This window comes from Paroedura picta, chromosome 2 (assembly GCF_049243985.1).
Source record: "Paroedura picta isolate Pp20150507F chromosome 2, Ppicta_v3.0, whole genome shotgun sequence".
NCBI classification, from domain to species: Eukaryota; Metazoa; Chordata; class Lepidosauria; order Squamata; family Gekkonidae; genus Paroedura; species Paroedura picta.
In genome coordinates, this window is record NC_135370.1 from 149,309,212 (window position 1) to 149,332,882 (window position 23,671).

General features: G+C 44.0%; 1 protein-coding gene across 2 annotated transcripts; it reads left to right on the forward strand.

Moving 5' to 3' along the window:
* The first annotated feature begins 1,081 nt into the window (after positions 1 to 1,081).
* On the forward strand, positions 1,082 to 23,671 carry BATF (basic leucine zipper ATF-like transcription factor). Of its 2 annotated transcripts, none has more exons than XM_077323267.1 (4): positions 1,082 to 1,099; positions 13,294 to 13,638; positions 15,202 to 15,306; positions 23,062 to 23,671. In XM_077323267.1, the coding sequence occupies exons 2-4, from the start codon at positions 13,573 to 13,575 to the stop codon at positions 23,263 to 23,265; spliced, it is 375 nt and encodes a 124-aa protein (XP_077179382.1). In that variant the 5' UTR covers positions 1,082 to 1,099; positions 13,294 to 13,572; the 3' UTR covers positions 23,266 to 23,671. The 2 variants fall into 2 exon arrangements, with proteins under 2 accessions (XP_077179382.1, XP_077179383.1); XM_077323268.1 differs by lacking the exon at positions 1,082 to 1,099 and adding an exon at positions 10,207 to 10,222.

Genomic DNA, 23,671 nt, shown 5'->3' on the forward strand with positions numbered 1-23,671 from the left:
GAGAGAAAGAGAGAGAGAAAGAGAGAAAGAGAGAGAGAAACTAGGTTTCCCAGTCTAGTGGGCAATGCTTCACTGAAATTGGCCATTGCTTTTCTATTAAATGTAGTTCTTGCAAAGTAGTTTACTTAGAGCTCTCTCAGGGCCACCTACCACACAGGGTGCCTGTTGTGGGAAAGGAAGGAAAAGATGTCACTTTGGGACTCCTTTAAGTGGTGAAAAACAGAGTCTAAAAACCCAGCTCTTCTATTTTAAGACTCGGTTCTTTATAGGATAAAGCTGTGACAGATAACATTGAGGTTGAGGTGCACCTCATTCTACTAGTCAGGACCACTTTATATGCTACATTTTTCTTACCCAGACATTATCTCCAAGAATAACAAATATGTACATTATGAAAGGTGCCCTGGGTGTTTGTCCCACCACAAGTAATGGGTAGTTGCTAAGTTAAATCACCGTCTAATTTTTGAGACAGGAAACCACATGGCATTGCATACGTTACATTTAAAAAAAAGTAGTGACAGATGGACTTTCACATGTATGTGGAACACATACCTGCTCAGGGGCTCCTTGGTCCCCCTCCCCACCTCTCTCTCACACACAAACTCCTTCCCTTCAATTCCCCCCTGACCTCACCCCCCTGCCCCTTTACTTGCCTAACCCTCCCCACTTCCCCTCTCTCAGACACACACAGACATACAGACACACAAACTCCTTCCCCTCATTTGCCCCTGCCCTTGCCACCCATACATCTCACTTACCTTACCTCCTTCCTGGTCCCTCCCCCCTTTCACAGACACACACACAGACTCCCTCCTCCCTCCCCCACCCACACTCCCTGCTCCCTCCCATCTTCCCCGTACCCAGACTCCTTGCTCCCTCTCACCTCCCTACAACACAGACTCTTGGTTCCCTCCCCCTCACAAACTCCCTCCTCCCTCACCCTTCCTCAACTCAGACTCCCTGCTGCCTCCCCCTCCCCCCTGGCCTCCTCCTGCCATGGCTTCCCCTGCCACAGCTGGAGGCTCCGTCATGTTGCAGGTTTGAGGAATGGAGAAGAGGATGAAGACTGAGAAAATAGGAAATTATCCTCTAGGGACAGGTCAGTGAGATCAGAAGGGGAATGGTCAGTGTTCCTATCTGTCTCACTAATTCTATACTGAAGAGAGTTCCTGTTTGAGTATCAAGTCAGGAGATATCGCGCAGAGAGTCATTTCCAACACATTTATGGCTATGTTCACTAGCAAAGCCCTTTGGCATCTTAAAGTAAACCCTGTGGAAGCAACACAGGGTTAAAAAGTTGCTCCCTCCCAGCTCCAGGATCTCAGCCATAATCCAATTTTGACAGGTGAGGACTGGTCAGCCATAATAAAGTAGAAGAAAAAAGTCTCAAGCTGGCGATGGCGGAGAGATTTAATGTTCAAAACAATATCACAATGTTCAAAACAATTTCAAAACGGATTCCCAGGTATAGTCTGTTTTCAATATCTTCATCAGTGAATTCTAAATATGTATCTTTAACCGCTCCTGCAGAGCGGATTAAATAAAAGGGTAAGGGCTGTTGGGGAGGGGGAGCAGCCTTCTCCCAGCTGCGGGAGCAGCTTCGCTGCATCACAGACGCAGCGGGGCTGCTCCTGCAGCCGGGCGAAGGCTGAGGGAGACTGCCGGGTGGGTGGGTGGGTGGGTGGGGGGCAGCGGCCTTCTCCCAGTTCTGGGAGCAGCCTCACAGCCTCGCTGGTGCGGCCAGCCTGCTCCTGGGGTCTGGACACAGACCAGGGCCACTGCTGGGTGGGTGGAGGGACGCCCCAGGTTGCTCTCCGCTGCCCGCCCCATCCCAGCCCCCGGGAAGCCTTCACCCTCCAGAGGCTTCCCCAAGAACTCTTGCCTAGTGCCCATTTTATTATTCTGTAAAATGGGCTTAATTTCTAGTAATATAATATATTATGCAACATATACATATACCCCCATGCTACATGTTAGTTCGATGTAAAGATCAAAATTACAAAAATAAAAATGGAAATACCTCAATATTGCAATAACTCAATCTTCTCTAAGAATGTTTTTGTCGGTTATTCCCAACAGTCATAATCCTACCAGTTGTAACTCCAACAGATCTCCAGGTAGGCCTGCAAGCCCTCAGCAGAGCTCCCGTTGCTGGCTACCACTGCAAAACTCACCAGCCTCATAGATGTGATGACAGCAGTAGCTTTAGGAATTTCCAGAAACACTATGCTTTTACTATAAAGTTTCTACAGATTCCTATAGCTATTGCTGTCACTTCTGGGCTATCCCCTTGAGTGACATCATCATACTCTCACAATAACACCCTCCCCCCATGTTCCCACCCCCAGCTCTCCTGCCAGTTGCCATGCTCAGCCTAGCAACCTTCAGGCCCTACCTAGAGAATGGCAACTCTGTTTAAATCTCCCACACGGAAAAGAAGTACTTAATTTTGGCTAGCTTGTACCTTGGATTTTTACATTTTTTGTGGAGCCAATCTAAAAAGCAGCTCAAACCCTCAGTGCCCCTGAGAAGACCCTGTCTACCATTTCTGAGGTAGTCAGGTGACATTTTAGAAAGACTACCTTTAGATAAACAGAGAACCTGGTTCAGTGGGGCTGTTGGTTTTTCACCTCTCAGCAGAGACAAGACACAACATTTTCATAAACTCCTATGCAAATCACTTGCTGTCTTACAGGCTAGCTTGTGTGTTGGTTTGCATGAAAAATGTCATGAACAGAAAGCTGCTCACAACGCAGGGCTTCTGCAGAATGATAGAATCAATCTGCGTTTCTCATTTTTATGTGGCAAGAACAGTACAACATAGCATACTTCTGTATTTAATATTATTAAGCCAGGAAGCCATCTAAAAACTCAGGTCCCGCTATATGTATGTTTTCTTTTGTGCTTCAAAAAAAATGTAATAAATAAATATAAATACATTTTAAAACTGCTAAAATGGTATCACAATTAATATTTATTCTCCATTAGAACTGAGGACACAAGCCCAGATCCCATTTACGTGCTCGTAATTTCAGTGAAATGCAAATGTGCTTAAATATCCAGGAATTGTATCTATGGCATTTAAATTCTCCCAGATGGTGGAAGCTTACTTGAATCACTCATAAAATGTTTAATCAGTCTAAAACAGTGTTCCCCAACCCCTGGACTGCGGACTGATACCATCTATTTATTCTACCATCTATTTATTATTCTACCAACAACGAAGTAGTAAGAAGGGTTTTTAACACTAACTGCCAATATGTGGCAGATTGTGTGGCATCATGCATCCGGAGGGGTACATGATGCAAAAAGCCACAAGAATGTTTATAGGGATGTCAGTACCCAGGTAGGACCTGAGGATCCCCAGGAATTACAGGTCATCTCCACACTAAAGAGATGAATTCCTCTGGCTGCTTTGGAGGGTGGACTCCATACAACACTGAAGACCACCCCAGATCCCACCCACTACTGGCTCTGCTCTCGAAATCTCCAGGTATTTCGCAATCCAGAGCTTGTTAACTTTTTAACATGAGAGTCAGTGCTAATGGGTAATTTTATCTCACATCTGTACTGGATTTGTGGGGAAATCTGATTTATTTATTTAAGTGGTTTCTGTGCCACCTCATGAGAGTCCTGCTCAAAGAGATTTAAGATTAAAGTAATAAGCCAACAATATAAAAATCCCTTGGAAGGGTGATACAGACAAAGCTACTCTAACATACATATGCCTGACCTAAGAGCAGGTTGGTTATCTGGAAGGGTCCTAAGTTCATGATGGAGGGATTATCCTGTAATCAAAATATTTTACACACACTATTCCAACTAACTTTTAAAAGATCTTCTCTGGTAACTCAGTGTAATGATGGGAAGGCTGAAGCTGAGAGATCAGTGGTATGTGCCTAGGACCCCCTAAAGGCTTTAGGGCAGGGGGACATAGTGGTTCAGACCCTCTTATTTGAAACACTGAAGTCTTGTGCTCTTGTTGGATTTTCTTGGGTGGCCTCTGAACTTAGACATCACAGAGATGCTTCCTTCTTACCCTAGGATGCAGCCCATTACTTTTCAACAATACCCTGGGTGCCTAAGAAGGAGTTTGAGCAATAAGGCACAGTCTCCAGCCCACCCCCTGCCTCAAACTGTGGCCTTTCTGAAGGGCTCCTTGCTTTTCACAGCTACTACAGAAGCCGAAACCTAGTCTGCACTTTTAGTCTCTCTGTTAACACCACAGATAACAGGTTCATTGCTGCTGTGATTGAGATCAAGAAACCCAGTGAGTCTCATGGGAGGAATCTGAATCCCCCACCTGGGACCTTAGGCAAAGCATGAACAAAATGTTACTACTGGAGCCACTGCCAGATGGAATTTTCTGTTCCAGCTTCTTTGTGCGTATGAAAACGATTGTGCAGCAGCACCCGTACACCTTTGGCAAACTGCCACAAAATGTATATGTTGGTGAGTTCTCTATCGGAGCAGGCAGCAATCTCGTTTATTTATATGAGGACCTTTTTTGCACTCTTTTACTCTCGAGGTGGATTCCAACAAAATAATAAACAGCAGAACAAAATTAATTAATGGTATCACCAACAATAACATGAACCCTTAACATATACAAATCAACAAAACTCACAAAATGGGAAAACTGTAAAAACAACAGAAATCAGGGTGTATCCAGCCATTGGCAGACTGCATGGAGGGGAACAGACTGACATCCTCTACCCAGTCCAGGCAGTAGTGCTGTAATTCCCCTGCAGATTTTGTTCTTGGAGGTCAGCAGCAGATCCTTAGGAACAACACTGGGGCAAAAGGGGGAGTCTCTGGTTCAGAATGGCCATCTTCTTAAGAGACGAAAGGGCAGCTGTTACTCTTCTAGGGGAGAAGTGGACTAGGACTGGCCACTGAGAGGGTGACAAACAATATTGTCTGCCTGGCAAGGTCTAGAGGCCACAGGGAGAAGGCTGTAGGCCCAACATGTCTGGGGAACTGTAGAGATTGATATACAAATGCTAGAAGTCTCTGAGGTAGAAGAAGAAGAGTTGGTTCTTATATGCCGCTTTTCTCTGCCTGAAGGAGTCTCAAAGCGGCTTACAATTGCCTTCCCTTTCCTCTCCCCACAACAGACACCCTGTGAGGTAGGTGAGGCTGAGAGAGCCATGATATTACTGCTCAGTGAGAACGGCTTTATCAGTGCTGTGGCAAGCCCAGGGTCACCCAGCTGGCTACATGTGAGGGAGTGCAGAACTGAACCGGGCTGACCAGATTAGAAGTCAGCAGTCCTAACCACTACACCGAGCTGGCTTTCTACACCAAGCTGGTAAAGTGGGGGAACATAAATGCTTAGTATCCAAGAAGAATGTAGACATTGTGGACATTTCAGAAATCTGGTGGGATGAGGCTAATTAATGAGATACAGTGATTCCTGGATATAAATGTTATCAGAAGGATAGGGAAGGAAAGGTTGGAGGTGAAATAGCTTTGTATGCCAGAGAGGGCATACAGTCCAGTAAAACTGAGAATCTAAGAGAAATACATTTGCTTACAGAAATATCATGCTTGGCAATAGTGTGTCCAAAAGGTAGTTTAACTGAGAGTTTGTGTAATTAGCATGGTCTATCAGTCCTACTGCGTAATTAAATCAGTGTGTCCACAGTTTCCACAAGATACCAAGGGAAATCCCTTAGCAAAGCTTATCCACCATTACTGTCAATAATTTCTTAGTGTGATAGTGTGATGAAAAAGATATTGTCTTTTTAAAAAGAGACCAAGAAGTGGTTTGCAGTCTGTTCAGAATTCAAAACGGCAGCAATACTGTAGAATTTCATTATTTCTGCAATGATAGCCAGGGCTTTTTTATCAGGCCATGGCTGTCTGAAAACTACATGGGTCCCCTCCTTCTCCTTGGCTCCCCCCCCTCCCGTCCCATTTTAAACCATCCCAGTCTGGTTAGCCCAGTGACGGGTATTTAAGAGGAGGGGCGGGAGTACTGTTTTTAATTGTGTTTATATTATTCCAGTGAGCAGCTCTCTTGGTCTGAAGCAATACAACAAAACAAAATCAAAGTCCAGTGGCACCTTTAAGGCCGACAAAGATTTATTCAAGGCGTGAGCTTTCGAGTGCAAGCACTCTTCCTCAGACTATTATATTATTGTAAACTGCCCCGAGCCTGCTTGCAGGGAGGGCCAATATAGAAATGAAATAAGTATGGTGATAATGGTTGAGATCATTATCTTAGAGTAGAAGGGAACAAGTACATCAGTACATTCAGGCAGTATGTAACCGAGGACAACTCCAGCCTCAGAGTATGAGGCTTCCCACACAATGGATAATAGCTTTGCTTCATCATCATCATGATGAATAACAAGATAGTCAGAATTGAAACCGGTCACTTCGTCATTTTGAGGCTTTAAAAGGGGTTGAGTTGGCTTAGTGATAGAGCACCTGTTTTGCATGTAGAAAAATCAGAGGTTCAGTCCCACAGTATGTCCAGTTTTTAAAAAGGTCAGATAGCAAAGATCTCTGAGATCCTATCGACCTGTTCCCAGGTCTATAGACCAAATGGTATGAACCAGCCTAAGACAGCTTCATGTGTTAATTGTGCTGGTGAGTATACTTCCACTGAGCCCCTTCCACTGAGGGAAAGATTCTGGGTTTATCTTTCAAGAAGACATAATGAAAGTGAGTAATTCTAGGAAGGCTTGTAGTATTATATTGTCCAAAGCTGGGTATATTCCAGGCACATCAATTCAGTACCCTAGATATGTGATACTGGAGGCTCCGATCTGATAGTTCTCTTTCTTGCTTCCATTTCCTGATTGATCATGCCATGGTGTAGTGGTTAAGAGCGGCAGTCTCTAATCTAGAGAACCAAGTTTGCTTCCCCGGTCCTCCACATGCAGCCAGTTGGGTAACCCTAGGCTCACCATGGTTCTTTTAGAGCTGTTCTTATATAGCAGTTGTGTTGGAGCTCTCTTTCAGCCCCACCTATCTCGCAGGGTGTCTGTTGTGGGGAGAGGAATGGAAAGGTGTTTGTGAGCTGCTTTGGACTTCTTTGGGTAATGAAAAGTGGAATATAAAGAATAGATCTTCTCTTTTGTAGCATTTCTTTCAGTTGTGCTATGAGTTGTTCTTCTGATGGACCTGTGATTCACTGAAGTATGGAATAGCCACTGGGGTTCCTTCTAGCAGTGTTTCCAGAAATGGTCAGAAAATTTCAGGTGAAAGCTCTCTACCATGATTGTTTATGTTCATGAGCATCAGCAGCATAGTGATCTCTTCCTAATAGGCTTAAAGGTAAAGGTAAAAGTAACCCCTGTGCAAGCACTGGGTCATGTCTGACCCTTGGGGTGACGCCCTCCAGCGTTTTCATGGCAGACTCAATACGGGGTGGTTTGCCAGGGCCTTCCCCAGTCATTACCGTTTACCCCCCAGCAAGCTGGGTACTCATTTTACCGACCTCGGAAGGATGGAAGGCTGAGTCAACCTTGAACTCCCAGCCTCATGAGCAGAGCTTTCAGATTGCATGTCTGCTGCCTTACCACTCTGCGCCACAAGAGGCTCTTCCCCATAGGCTTAAACAAGCTCAACTAGCCAACAACCAGTTAATTCCCTAAATCTTTCTATCATGCATGCCTACAAAGGTAAGCTCAAGACATCCTGTTTGAGGTCTTTTAAAAAATGGCAATTGCCTATAGGGACTTCAAGGGCTGGCATGCCCATTTTCATTTTTAAACTTGCCCTACTTTTCTTTTGCTCATTCAGACTTTTCAGTCTTTTAGCATCTGCAGAGTCAGTGGGATTTTTTCTCTCTCAAAGACGGGCAGTCCCACACAATAGGTATGCAAATTGGTAACGGTTTATATTTAGAACTTTAATTTAGATTTTAAACAAATATAACTAATGCCTGAAGGCATTTGAGCTCATATACACTGTAGCATTACATACCAGTGAATACAGAAAAGAAAGCCAAAAAAATGGCATTACAAACATAGGCCTTTCCAGAGACAACTTATTACTTATTTGCTGTTGGCAATGAATCCGGGATTGGCAAGAAAATAGCATTCCAATGAGATCTCTTCTGTGACTCCAGTTATACCATGGAGGAAATGGCAAAAAATACTGTATGAAAATATGGCACACTTAAGCAGGCTTTCTTAACCAGGGTTTCATGAAACTCTGGGGTTTCTTGACAGCCCTGAAAAGGTGGGAGTTAATTTTGTATATATTTTTAAAATTTGTCAAATGTTTATCAGGAGATATGACTATATATGGTCATATTGACCCACTCACCCCTCAAAATTGGCAATGATGGGCCTGAAGCGGGTGGGAAGAGGAGGAGTCACAGGTGAGCGTGTACACAGCTATGCCTTCCAATCATATTCTGTACAATCATGTCACATCTAAGGTTTCTTGAAGCCTGGGTAATGTTTCAGGGGGGTCTCAATGGTAAAAAAGTTGAGAAAGGCTGCACTGGAGACAAACTGAAGCCTTGCTTGAGCAGCAAGTGAATGAATGGCCATACTGAATTCATATATAGACAGATAACAGGTATAAATGTGCTTGGTTAACAGTTTAGCTGTTTAAAATGATATTTTACTGATTTTGAATATGCATGAGAACACAAAAGGTAGAGAACCATAACAGAAAGTTTGAAATGTGAATAATATCAATAAGCTGAGCTGGAAATCAAATGGTAACAACATGATTTCATAAAAAGTCAAACTATACAGGAACCAGATAAGACAAAAAAAAAGTATGAGACAAGGTTGCTGTATAGTTACATTGTCTTTGACACAGCTAAATTGGGATTTGGCTTCATAGCCTTATAGAGGGAAGAAGAAGAAAAGAGTGAGAACCAATCCTGTTGCTTAGTTCTGTTTCCATTTTTCAGTTTCCCCAGAAAATGCAACATAATCACATATATTGTTAACAGAAAAAAGTGCTTGAAGCTACAAGAATTAGTAGGAATCTGAAAGAGAAAGGTGGAAGGGTCAAATATCTTCAGTATACTTGGAAGTTATTTAAAAACACTTAGAAATAAGAACAGAACTTCAGCTAAAAAAATTCAGCCCAAATTAGGAAAGTTACATAAAAGTCCAAGGGAATACCATCCTAGTTTATGAGCAAAGTCCAATGAACAAAATTTTTAAAAAATCATCTCTAGTTTAAAAAAATTCTGTCAAGAAGGTAAAAAAAGAACTCAACTGTAAGAAAAACACTAAAACAAACAGTTCATAAAAGTGAAGCACAGGAAGATGCAGAGTTTACTTTCTTCAGCTATGGACTCTATTACTACTCAGCTTTCCGTATTATATGGGAATGTTTGGATTCATATATAAATACATGTAGAGTTCTCCAAGAGAAGACTTGCCTGTTCTTCCTTTTGCCTGCTTTGCCAGAAGTACTCTTAATTGTCTATAACATGGGGATGTTGTATCTGGCAGATAAGACCTGGCTATGCAGGGCCATCTCTAGGGGCTTGGACTCACAAAGCAAAGGAGGCTGGCCTGCTTCAGAAGATGAGAGAACTCAGAAATGTACACAAGGAATCCAGGCCCTGTCATGTACAGACTTGACAGCTCATGTGGTCAACACCTTCTTCAGAACATCAGGATCTCTCAGCATGGAGAGGGTCACAGTTTGAAGCCTGTGGAAGTCATGGTTCACTCCCTCTTTCCATCCAAGTGACAGCTCTGCCCTTGGGGGAGAGAGATGATTCCCGAGAGAATTTCACCCCCAGAGGATGCTGAAGAAATTTCTCATTCTATATGTGCTTCCTGATGAAAACAGTTAATTTAATAACTAGAAAACTGATAGTTTTAATAATAAATTTAACAAAGTCAAATCAAGGTGTTTTTGTTTAAAGAAAGAAAATGAAGCAAAACCAAAAGGGGTATTTCTATGCACTTAATGAAAACATTAACTGTACACCACAACAACGGGAAATTCCATATTAGGGATTTTTTTGAAACATTTACAATAAAATCATCTGTCTGTCTGTCTGTCTGTCTGTCTGTCTGTCTGTCTGTCTGTCTACCTACCTACCTACCTACCTACATATATTTCTAGACGTATTTTAGGTGTAGCTACCTGTAGAATACTATGTCCCCTCATAGTCACTCTCAAATTATGTACTATTACAGCAGAAGAGCAACAAAATGGATCCAGAACTTAGAGCACCTTGTGAGGAAAGACAAATGAAAAAGATGGCTGGGAAGACATTATAAAGGTGTATACAATCTTGCTTCTAGAAAAATAGCTAGAGACATTTCACTCCATCCCTTTTGTGTATGATACTAGAACTTAGGCTGCCTAAGGAGGTGGTGAGCTCCCCCTCACTGGCAGTCTTCAAGCAAACGTTGGATACACACTTTTCTTGGATGCTTTAGGATGCTTTGGGCTAATCCTACGTTGAGCAGGGGGTTGGACTAGATGGTCTGTATGGCCCCTTCTAACTCTATGATTCTATGATTCTAAAGCAGACAATTAAAACAATTGTCACTAGGGCACAGAAAAGGAAGTACAACTTCACCAAACAGATAACGGACTTACGGAATTCACTGCCAAGATATGCTAATAGTTATTGGTTTTAAAAGGGGACTAGACATTTTTATATGTCAATAGTTATTAGCAATAACAGCTGAATAGAACCTTTATGCCCAGAGGCAATATGCTTTTCAATATTGCTTGCTGATTCAGTTTAAACTGTTGGAAAAAGCCTCTACACACACACACACACACACACACACACACACACACAGAAACAAACACATGTGCAAACACATGCACTCACACACACATATATATCTGTTTTCATAGACTACCTTTATATAAAGTTTAGCTTAAGGTAGCTTGTGAAGACAGGAAACACTCACTCTCTCTTAACAGTCAACAGATGAGGATTCTATTGTACAAGCAAAGGCAAGAAGTTCCACACCTATATCTATTGCAGAAAAGTATAAATTACTGACATGCTAAAATTCAGAGCTGAAGAGTGTACTAGCTGCATGCTCAGAGAATCTAGTCTCTAAAATGAAGTTTCAGAGGTACATTACCAACCTGAGCAGGGTTTTCACAAGTATTTTGACCATCATTACTTTTTTGATGGGGCCCAATAGTTACTGCTTTGATGCCTCCTGATGTTCTAGTTATTGCAACCAGACTACCATTTTGTCCAGGTTTGTCAGTCTTAATTAGAACTCATTTTTATTCTAGTTTATTCCAATGAATTGTGTAGAATTATCCCAAGGATTTTGTAATTAAACTTTGCTCATCAGAGTTCAAATGAATTGATTTTCCTCTTGTCCGATTTTTTCATCATGCAACTTTCACAGCCATAAGTGGCTATTGGAAATATGATAGCTCAAACTAATCTACATTTCTAAACACCTAATGAGTTAAATAGTGGCAAATATTCCCTTCTTGAGCAAAGTCTTTTGTAGTTCCAACAAAGGCCTACTGCAGTCCAGGTTGGCTATTATGACATACTATCATTTCCTTTTGCTGTCAAGTTGCAGCCCTGTATGGCAGGAATGGCTAAACTGTGGGTCTCCATTTGTCCATGGACTACAATTACCATGGGCATTGTAGTCCATGGACAACTGGAGAGCTACAGTTTGGCCACTCTTGCTTTGTGTCTTTCCAAGCAAGAGACATTCACAGGTGGCTTGCTATTGCCTGCACCTGGGTAGAGCCCCTGGTGTTCCTTGGAAATTTCTGATTCAAATACTGAGAAGGGTAGCCTCTGCTTAGTTTCCAAGACCTGACTGGGCTAGCCTGGGCTAAGCTACACACGCTATATTTATTTCATATGCCAATGACTATACTATATTTACTCAAATGCAAGATAATTTTTTTCAAGTATTCCATCAACAACAAAAAGGAGAGGAAATAATCTTAAATTTGCCCCCACCTTATAACTATGTAACCATGCCCCATAACTCCAACAGAAGTACCAAAAGCAAATTGTGTGTATAAATTTTAGGAAGCTCCTCTTACATTGATGGATATCTTTCTTTTAAGTAATGCGGGAGATCCTGACTTTCTTGTTTCTACCCGAAAACAGGTGCATGAGGGTTGGGTTTTGGTCACAGTATTGTTTCCTCTGCAAGGAAATTGCATGGGAAGAAGGGCTAGCACCTCTTCTCCCAGCAATGCTGCCCCAATTTACTATCATGCAGAAATGAAAAATGCTGGAAGATCTGGTTATGGATTTCCTGCATCAGATCTAATTTGGCTTATTGAGACCCTTTATATTATCTATGTTTATATTCCTATGTCTATTATATAAAGATCTAAATACCACACGCAAATGATAGCTGAAACATAGACCAGCTTGCAAAAAAAAAAATTGAATTCTGCTTGGTAACCAGGGCTGATTCTGCGCTTACTTTGTTTTTTCCGTTGTGGATCCTGCTGAATTCAGATCGCTTTGAACTCGGGTATTCCTCTACCCCCCCCCCAATTGAAACAGAAAGTGTTCTGCATTTGATTGGGGAAGCTCAGAGCAGGAAAGGGGAGCCAAGCGCAGCAGGAGTCTCTTTCTTTTCTTGAGTGGAGGGGGGGGGAGATTGGCGACAGCAGCAGAGAGAGATATAATGAGAGGCAAATCTCTACGGAGAAAAGTTATGGTTTCTGGACCCCAGTCACTTTAAGGGAAGCCTTGCAACCAGGAACCACGAAGTCTTTAAACTGACACCGTGGCCAATCAGGGAAGTCTGCTTTGCTCCCAGGCACAGAGAAGGGAGTTAATTCAAAAAAAGCAAAAATCTGCACATTTAATCATGGAGGTTTTTTGAAATATCTGGATATCGTGTGGGAAAGATGGGGTCACTGAGGATCAATCATGCATGTTGCAGAGTGAAAATTTAAAGCGCCCCAAATCAAAATGGAAATCGTATTCAGTGTAGACTGCAAGGATTTAGTCCATCTGGGAGTGCGTAAAAAGCCCCGTGGAGACTACACCCAGGAGAGAACAGTAGTGGAAGCAGCAGCATTTTGTTTTTGTGGCAGCAAATGTAAAGTTTGTAGTGTATGTGATCATTTGGTTTTGCTCTAAAAATACTGAATGTTGTATTTTTTACTCTTGGAGGGCTGATTTTATTGCTACGACTGAACAAAATATATCTGAATGGAACTGTTTTTCTCCTCTCTGAAGATGTGAATCCCCTGCCTTATACTGAGTCTGCTATGGCTGAAACTGCCTCACTAACTGCCTGAGGTGGTTCGGGTTTTTTTCACAGACTATTTTGATTTTCCCAGAGGTGATTTTTTTTCTTCATTGTAACTTTTCTTCTTCAGAGTTTCCGCCCATGTGACTTCCAGTTGCGTCCCTCACGGCTTCCGAGAAACCACAGCACCCCAGACCTCAAGAAAGGCTGATAACAGCCGTGCACGGCACAGAGTCTGGAAGGAGAGGAATACAGGCAGAGTCCTCAGGAAAGCAGCAGAGAAAGTGACCACGGCACCAGAGGCAGAACTGAGGAAAGAGTCAAAGCCAGAGGAAAAGGGCAAGAAAGCCACTAGGGACCTAGAGGAAGTAGGTCTGAGAGAGTCCACAGGCAGGGGGAGCTGTGAGCCATGCCCCATAGCTCCGACAGCAGCGACTCCAGCAGTTTCAGCCATTCATCTTCTTCCAGCAAACAGGTATGATTTGGGGATTAGCATTTCAGTTTCTTTGTGAGGTTCCACTTCTTCCTTTCAGGACTCCTGTGGACTTGAATAGCAGGGCATGCAGAAATTCAAGTGATGAAGTATTTCCCAGCAGATCTTGTGATGGGGTGAAAAACTCCCCCTGTCTTACTTCTGCCTGCTAAAGGCACAGGAACCTTGTTAGACATAAAAGGTGGAAACTCTGCTTCATACCAGGGTGGTTCCTGCCACTATGCTTTGTGAAGGCTGAAGCCCTCCTCCAACCTAAGAAGCCAAGTCTTCCACCGTAAAGGACTTGGAGGAAGCTTCATTTAGGCTGGAAGAAGGTTTTGATCTTTGCAGAACAGCACGACTGAATGAACTCCACTGGAGAGGAATGGGAAGGCGACTGTAAGCCGCTTTGAGCCTCCTTCGGGTAGGGAAAAGCGGCATATAAGAACCAACTCCTTCTTCTTCTTCTTCTTCTTCTTCTTCTTCTTCTTCTTCTTCTTCTTCTTCTTCTTCTTCTTCTTCTTCTTCTTCTTTCTTATCTACCTGGCTGGACTCCTGAGGTCTTCCTTGGTGCTAGAGGTGTCTTGAAAGAGAATTAGCATTGATGGGCAGGGAAGAGGAACACTCCCAGCACTCTGGTTTTTTCAGGACTGCAACGGCAAAATTTTCTAGGAAGGGATTCAAGAATATCCTCCAACAAAGAAATATGAACCAAAGATGAGAGGCTAGACCATAGCATACTGCAGAACTGCAGGAAGTAAAAACACAGCAGAGACAGAGAGCTTGCAGATGCTGTTGCAGAAAAGCATAATAAATGGTATTCCAAAATGTGATAGCAAAAGAACAACCTATCTGGCAGTACAGCTCCCACCATTTGGCACTGGTCAAACTTTACCTGCAAGGAAGATATTCGTTAACTTTGGGGAATACTGATGTGCCTTAGAGAGAAAAACCTTTGGAAGAGAGCAAGAACAACTTTTCTAAGGAGAGATTATAATTTCCCCTAAGAGACAGGTTTCCCCTTGACAGACACGGCAAGTTTTAAAATCAGAAATAGAGACATATTGTTCCTCTTGATAGGAACAAGGGAGAAAGTGCTTAAAGTAGTATAAAATATATAGAAAATATATGAAGGTATATATTTAAGCAAATGGGAGGAAAGATATTGGTGGAAGCTATGAAATTATTATAACTTAAAATGGCTTTAGAAAAGTAGACACAAAAGTTACGGGATTTTGTGGATGTGTTCAGATTTTATGGGACTCCCACATCAGCACCAAATCTCTTTGTTAACTGAATGCAGAACAAACCTTCCTATTGACAGATGTAATTCAGGGGTGCTGTCAAGGACAGACTTTAACAGAAGTCTGTATTAGGAAAGCCTTCTATAAGGAAGATTTGGGCACGCTTGGAGAAGGAGCGTTCCTCTATGCACTTAACATTGATTCTGACGAACATGACAGGAGGTTTGACTTTCTATCCCTCCATTTGCCTTCCATGTTGGATCCTTATCAGTAAGCACAAGGGGATGTCAACTCTCACATTGGTTCTTTGTGCTTTTTCCAGGAATCCTCTGATGACATGAGAAAAGTGCAAAGAAGGGAAAAGAATCGCATTGCAGCCCAGAAGAGCCGGCAAAGACAGACGCAGAAAGCAGATACTCTGCATGTGGTAAGTGTTTCTATCATCTAACCATTCAAATTCCGTTGATAAGCCTAACTTGTCAACAACAACATGTGTGGTGGCAGAAATGCATCAGGAATTTGTGGTTGTTGTTAGGTGCGAAGTCGTGTCCTACCCATCGCGACCGCATGGACAATGATCCTCCAGGCCTTCCTGTCCTCTACCATTCCCCGGAGTCCATTTAAGTTTGCACCTACCGCTTCAGTGACTCCATCCAGCCACCTCATTCTCTGCCGTCCCCTTCTTCTTTTGCCCTTGATCGCCCCCATCATCCAGGGAGTCCTTCCTTCTCATGAGGTGGCCAAAGTATTTGAGTTTCATCTTCAGGATCTGGCCTTCTAAGGAGCAGTCAGGGCTGATCTCCTCTAGGACTGACCGGTTTGTTCGCCTTGCAGTCCAAGGGACTCGCAAGAGTCTTCTCCAGCACCAGAGTTCAAAAGCCTCAATTCTTTGACGCTCGGCCTTCCTTATGGTCCAGCTTTCGCAGCCATACATTGCAACTGGGAATACCATAGCCTTGACTAAATGCACTTTTGTTGGCAGGGTGATGTCTCTGCTTTTTAGGATGCTGTCTAGATTTGCCATAGCTTTCCTCCCCAGGAGCAAGCGTCTTTTAATTTCTTTGCTGCAGTCCCCATCTGTAGTGATCTTGGAGCCCAGGAAAATAAAATCTGTCACTATCTCCATTTCTTCCCCATCCATTTGCCAGAAATTGAGAGAGCCGGATGCCATGATCTTTGTTTTCTTGATGTTGAGTTTCAAGCCAACTTTTGCACTCTCCTCCTTCACCCGCATCAACAGGCTCTTTAGTTCCTCTTCACTTTCTGCCATTAGAGTGATATCTTTAGAGTGGCATCAGGAATACAGCACTTCAAATGCAGCCTGGAGGATCACATGATTGTATGAAGGACTGTTCCTTCTTTCCCTTCACATTGGCCACAGTTCAGCTTATTCCTTGAGCTGTCTCTGCCATATCAATGCTCCTTCATACAGAAAACTAAACATCAGGGAGAAGAGCTGCAGCTTAGCCTTTTCCCTGATATAATCCCTGATATGGCTTTCCACCTGCCAGGACTATGCAGTAGTTAGAGTGTCATACTGTCTCACTGGATCGCCCTGGGCCAGTTACTTTCAATCAGCGAGCATAACCTGCCTCATAGGGTGGTTGTGAAATCCAGTGGGGGAATAAGGACTGCTAACCTTAACTGGAGGAAAGGTAAGATAAAATGGATGCATAGATTAGTATGTCTAGGGAATCTTTTCTTCGGAGGAAAGTATTCAGGTGTGTGATCCCCCAATCTGTACTTTGAAGTAGCACAGGGAATGGGTTTAGCTTCTCACTGGTGTCTGTTTGAATCAGGCCAGTCCCCTCCTCCCCACCCCCATTTTTCTAAAAAAATGACTTAAGTTGCTTTACTGACGAGGTGATTCCCCTTCTTTCCGATTGGCAACCATCTTATTTAGCAGCAATGTGAGGCCATTGATGTCCTGACCGAGAAATGGGATTGGGTGAGAGCACAGCCACGGCAGCTGCCACTCAACCCCACTGCCTGCTCTGACACTGGCTTCCGAGTTTTCTCCTCCTGTCTCTTTCTCTAAGAACAGAGCTACATGTCACAACATGTCCTTCTGTGACCCTAATTTAGGATGCATTTTTTAATGGAATGGACTGGACAGTTTCAGTTGTTATCCTCAGTGTGTTATCCATTGCAGGACACACCTAATTAACAAGCGACGAAAGCTGTGGATGTTGTCTGGCTCCTGGAAGGGGACACATATAGCACTGGTTTCTAGCACCCCTTCCATACTGCAACACCACCTGTGGTCCCAAGAGTGCAAGCAAAGACGCTTGCTTAGCAGGTGCAGCAACAAAGAACGGAATAATAAATAAAGACAAGCCACTTTCTTTATTGAATCAAAACTCTCCAAGCTAACTAAGATTGGTAGCCATGTTAGTCTGTCTGTAGTGGTAGAAAAGAGCAAGCGTCCAGTAGCACCTTAAAGACTAACAAAATTTGAGGCAGGGTATAAGCTTTTGTGAGTCACTGCTCACTTCTTCATGTACCTTCTTCAGGTCCATGCACCTGCTGTTTCTTTGTGGAGAGATAGGAACAATATGGGAGGTAACACCCAGCACTGATGACATCCTGATGTCACTTCCACTTTCAGAACAGGAAGTGACACAATGCATGACACTCTAGGAATTTTGTAAATCTCTGTCATTAGAAATTATAAGAGATTTAAGGAATTCATGGAGTGACAAGTGGCACCATGACATTACTTCCAGGTCCGAAATCAGAAATATAGAGTATAGCATAACCAAGAGTGTTTCCACACTGGGAACTTTGTTGCCCCGGCTCCCGTGAGGGAGCACAAATCTGGGGCAGACGAGGTACACCAGGCCAAATGCTTCCCTGCCCCATGCAGAGGCAAGGCAACCTGCCCCAGCTCAAACTCCAGCCTTCAGCCCAGCGCAAAGCCTCTAGTGTGGAAACGGTCCAAGTGAGGCTAAAGGGTTAAACCCTAATTGCTTTCTGGATGTACCCTCAGGATAAAGTGAGGCTGCCTGAGCCTGCTGTTTTCAGCTAATTTGTTTCAGCCCTGAGGAACATGGTGTTTGAAGTTCATGGCAGAAACTTTTGTATACTCCTAAAAAGCAGGGTGGGAAGCTGTTTTAAGTTCTCATGTTCATAGCTTTTATTTGTCACTTGGACACCTAAGACATAAAGGCACAAGACATGATTAGCCAAATGGAAACAAATGCAATGTTCAATCTTGAGTAGCGCTTCCAGCCCCACTCTTCCTAAATTGCCTTTTGAAGGTATATGTAAGGAAGCATCTATCTAGCAAGAATAATTCAGAGCTGCAGTGACAGAGCTGCATGACATGGCCTGAGAACACCTTTTCCTGCTTTCCAGGGAATTTCTGCCCTTCTCTGAAGCACAGCCTCAAATATTGACACTATCAAGCCTGTGTAGCAGAAATCTATCCCTTCTGATTGTTTTATCTGTCCACTTCTGGGTTCTCTTGGTGCTGCCTTATGGCAGGGTAGCAAAGTTGTGATGCTTGTTCCCCCAGCTTCTACTTATCCTAAGATAAAATAAACATGGGATGCCTCAAAAGACTTCAGTGAGCTATGAAGCATCCCACAGCTCCTATGGTATGCAATCTTTCATTGTTACGGAACTCTTCTGACATTAGGTAAACTAATGAGCAAACTAGCCGTGTTAGGTCTAGGTCCCCCTATAGAATAGAATCATAGAATCATAGCTCAAAGGGACTTCCAGGGTCATTTAGTCCAACCCCCTGTACAATGCAGGAACTCACAACCACCTGCCCACCCATGGTTACCCCAATTTAATGCCCAAATGAGCCCCCCACCAAAAATCTCCAGAATTCCCTGAGTATGCAAGGCAGGGCCACAAGAGACAAACAATGGCACATCCCTTCCTATTCACCCACTCAAAATCTGCCTAAATCCATAAAATAGGAATTTCTGTTAGATCATTATTTAGCCTCTACTTAAAAACTTCCAAAGAAAGTTTTTAAAGGGGAAAAACTTCCCTGTTGCAATCAGATGGCATCTGCTAGAAGCTAATTTCCTAAGAACTGCAGTATCCCAGTTTGAATCAGGATCATGATATCGTGGGAGCAAGGGCTCCCCACAATGCATTTTTCTTGACATAAAACAACCCTGCGGGATATTGTTTGCCCTTGCTCTGCCAGGGCCATTTTGAGTGGAGAAAACAGCACAGGGGATCACTGAAGGCCCCTCTCTCCACACAGCACAATACGGTTCCAATTCAGACCTCTATGGTGCTTGGGGGAACTAGTTCACAGCAGCTGTTGCCTGATTGTAAAAATGTAAAAGTTAGGTCTGAGTCCCCCTAAAAAAGTGTAAATGTCATGCCTAGCGTAGCCCTAAACCAGGGGTAGTCAAACTGTGGTCCTCCAGATGTCCATGGACTACAGTTCCCAGGAGCCCCCTGCCAGCATTTGCTGGGAATTGTAGTCCATGGACATCTGGAGGGCCGCAGTTTGACTACCCCTGCCCTAAACTAATCAAAGATGGAGTTCGGGTTAAGATAATGAAGAATACAATATTGCTTTCTGTAAGAAGTCCTGTCCTGCACGTCTCTGAACCCACAAGCCTGATGAATCCCCCCCCCCCCCGTGTCGCTGCTTTCCCCAGCTGCTGAAAGAAACAAGCGAGACTTTCCTTCCAGAGCAGTAACAGGTTTCCTGTGGCAGGTGGTTTTTCTCGTTCTCGATGGCAGTTATTGACCCCCCCCTCACTCTCCCCAGGCCCGAGCTCTCTCGGGTCAGGATGTATGTGGCCTGAGCTGAGCAAACATGTGTGCTCGACAGAGTCCCGCGAGGCAGCGGGAACCTGGGGTGGAGAATACGCGACTATCATTTCTCATCAGCTGCTGGCTGGGGAGACGAGGGGGCCGAGGGCTGAAAATGTCAACTGCTATCAGCACAGGGCCTGCTTCCCTCCCTGGGTTTGCCCAGAATGTGAGTTTACAGGAAAAACGTCAGCCGGCTGGAAATTCTGCCGAGGAGCTAGAGACACGCTATGACCCCCCCTCCCCCCCCCGCCCACACCGACCCTTTTCCACTTCACGTAGCTTAGCACCTCTCCTTCAACACTGCACTCAGGAGGGGTGGTAAAAACACTAGTTGTTACATATAGGTGCTGCCTGGATTATGGCAAACTGGATTTAGTTATTCGTTTTTACTTATTTATTCATTTGATTTATACACGGCCCCTCACTGTGACGTCTCAGGGCGGTGTACACGGAACAGTAGAACTAGTACATTTAAAACATATATAACAACGAGAACAGAAAGCATAATGAACATGAAACAGGTGGATAGCAATCAAAATCCGGTTTACAGGCCTTATGGAACTGTTTGACCCCTCCCCCCTTCCCCGATTCCTTTCCCCTTTTCTTTAGCAACCATGGGAGAAAATAAATGAGTTTCTAATGGAAAAAATGTTTTTAAAATGGAACATTATGATGCCTCTTGCTGTTGTCCTTGTTTTAATTTGCTTGCTCTTTTCTCAAGACATACCTACTCCTAGGACTTAATTTTAAAATAAATTATTCCCTCTCTCCAGGGAATCTTGGGAAATGTAGTTCTAGTAGGATCTCTTAAGGTTCTCAGGACAGAACTGTGCATTTAGGGAGGCCAGCCCCCAAGTGGGACCTGGGGATCCCCTGTTTTACAGCTCATCTCTAGGAGATCAGAGATCAATTTCCCTGGAGAAAATGGCTGCTTTGAAGTGTGGGCTCCATATCATTATACTACACTAAGGCCTCTCCACAAATTTCACCCACACCTGGCTCCACCCAAAAAGTCTGCAGTGCTGCCAATAAATTACATATACTTCTGCAAGTATCATCCCCCCCCCCCCGGAAAACTGTGTGTGTGTGTAGGGGGGGAATTTAACCCTTTCCTAGTGCCATTTACCTCCTCTTTAAGAAAGTATTCCACGTTGTTTCATGCTTCCCAAGCAGCTTGGAATTGATGGTTTTCAGGGGGGTGGTTCTGAGGGAAAGATTAAAATGCTTCCCGCTCCCTAGTCCCACCCAGCAAACTTCTGAAACTGGCAGGAAGTTGGAGGCAGAGAGCTGACCAGTTATTAGCCTTTTCTGGCTGAGAGCTCCCTTCTGATTGAGGCTAAGCTACCAGGGCAGGCCATTCCTGGCTGTCGGCCATCTCCTGTTGGGGGAATATTTCCAGGGAGGGGAGCAATCAGGTAGGCAGTGACTTATCTGAGTGCAATTTGAACTGATTTGCCCTCATTGGGAGTGCAATTTTAATTAATTTGCCCTCATTGGCAGGGTGCAATTTCAGCTAATTGGCACTCATTGGCAGAGTGCTCTGTCTCTGTTGGTGGCACACCTCCAGGAATGGCCAATCAGGTACTGGATGAGCAGTCAGTTTGGATTTTATAAGGTTTACTGACTGATGATAATATAAATTAAGAACTCAGGTACAGTACCTAAGACTGCCCATTGAGTTTGTGTCTGAGATGGAATTGCCAGCTCTGGGTTGGGAAATAAAGCAGATTTTGGGGAGTGAAGCCTGGGGGGGGGGGGTTGGGAGAAGAAGGTATATAAAACCAAAGCCTGCCAAAGTGGTTATTTTTCCAGGTAAACTGCTCTTTGTTTCCTAAAGATCAGTTGTAATCCCAGGGGATCTCCACCTACCACCTAGAGGTGGATCTCCACCTACCACCTAGAGTCATGTCTTGAGGTCCGACAGGTTGTGCTTTTACAGTAAAGAAAGCAGTTTAGATGGTGATCTTCTTCCTTTGCTGGCCATTGAAGCTACCATGCCCCTAGGGCCCATTATTGTGACTGAGGGATGATCATTCCTATACAGTCCATATAATGTTGGAAGGTCAACAGATGTGTTCCCTAGATCCAGATTGGGTGAGCAGACAGTGCAGAGGGAGACTTAAATCACTCCTCCAAGCCTGTGATGTTTTCCTGACCCAGAAAAGGTACTATTGGTAGCTGTGGGAAATTATGTCTAACTTAAATGTAAAGGCAAAGGTATCCCCTGTGCAAGCACCGGATCATGTCTGACCCTTGGGGTGACGGCCCTCTAGCGTTTTCTTGGCAGACTCAATACGGGGTGGTTTGCCAGTGCCTTCCCCAGTCATTACCGTTTACCCCCCAGCAAGCTGGGTACTCATTTTACTGACCTCAGAAGGATGGAAGGCTGAGTCATCCTTGAGCCGGCTGCTGGGATCGAACTACCAGCCTCATGGGCAGAGCTTCAGACAGCATGTCTGCTGCCTTACCACTCTGCGCCACAAGAGGCTCTTTATATCTAACTTAGCCAACCCATTTACTAAATGGGGCAAATAGCAGCTCCTTAGGGCCACCAAGTCATGAAAATGGCATGTGGGGGGAGGCTCAACCTTTCACTCTGTGCTATGGCCCTGATCCAAATTGGGCCCCCACAGACCTGGGAATTAAGTCCAAGCCTGGAACTCCAAGAGAATATTTTTTGACAGGAGTCATGGCAACCATGTGGCAGACACAAGGATTTTGTGACATGTGAACAGCCCTAATAAACTTGCCTGAGGTGACTGTATTAGGTAGTGGTGCCTTAAGCCAGCTCCTTTTACTCTAATCTGGGGAGCTGGGTTTGATTCCCAGCTCCTCCTCCACATGCAGCCATCGGCATTCCCTTAATATGGGGAACAGAAGGCCTAAAGCGGGCTGGGGCTGGGACAACGACAACATCATGTGGAAGCAACCTTAGGCCAGTTCTTTATCTTAACCTACCTTGCAGCACTGTTGTAGAATGGAGGACACAATCTTGTATGGTGAACTAGTAGGGGGGAGTGGTTGGGCTAGAATTTGAGGGTCTCAGGTTTGAATTCCTATTCAGCCATGGAAGATTGCTGGGTGACTTTAGCGAGATAAAACTTTCCACATTCCCTACATTTTCATAATAAAAGGAAAGGGACAGAAAGACTAATGCAAGACATGCTAAAGTTGTCTTATTAATTAATTAATTACATGTGTATACCGCCCTTCCCTGAGGCTCAGGGCGGTCTCCATGAGACATAGAACAATACAGAGAAATTGGTAGCCATGGTACTTCCCATCCAATCCTCACATTCTCCCCCTACAGTGGCCCTACAGCCTCTCACTACCTTTTGATCACTGTCATCATCATCATCATCTTCTTTTCTTTTTCTTTTTCTAACTAAAGGAGAGTGAAGATTTGGAGAGGCAGAATGCTGCTTTGCGCCGGGAGATCAGACAACTGACAGAGGAACTGAAGCACATCTCGGCAGTGCTGACTTCCCACGAGACTCACTGTGCGATCTTTCACTCACAAGCCCCAGTGCCCTCAGAGGTGCTTTATACCCCACTCTCCTTCCACCAGACCCACATCAGCTCGCCATGTTTCTAGCACCAGGGTCAACTGCTTGGACTGGGAAAGGCTTGCAGACTTGGTAGAAAGAGAGAAAGGCCTCATGTGGGTCACAGCTACAGAAGCATTCCTGGGTTGACTTGATCTTCTTCTGAAGAAGAAGCAGAATGACTGGACAGAAAATGGGACATGCTGGAGCTACCTGCAGGAGGCTGGGTGTATGAACTAAATCTAGATTAAATGGGAAAGGAAAGGTTTGGTTCCAAGGGGAATTCTTCCTATTAGCTGGGAGAAACAAAGGCCTATAAATGTTTTAATTAAATAATAAATATTCTGTTGTTTGCACTGAAAGACTCAGAAACTCTTCAGATATAGAAATGTAGTTTTCTGTTAAAAGGCTTAGTAGGTGCTCTGCCACTGGAATGAGAGGAAGGGAGGCCAGACT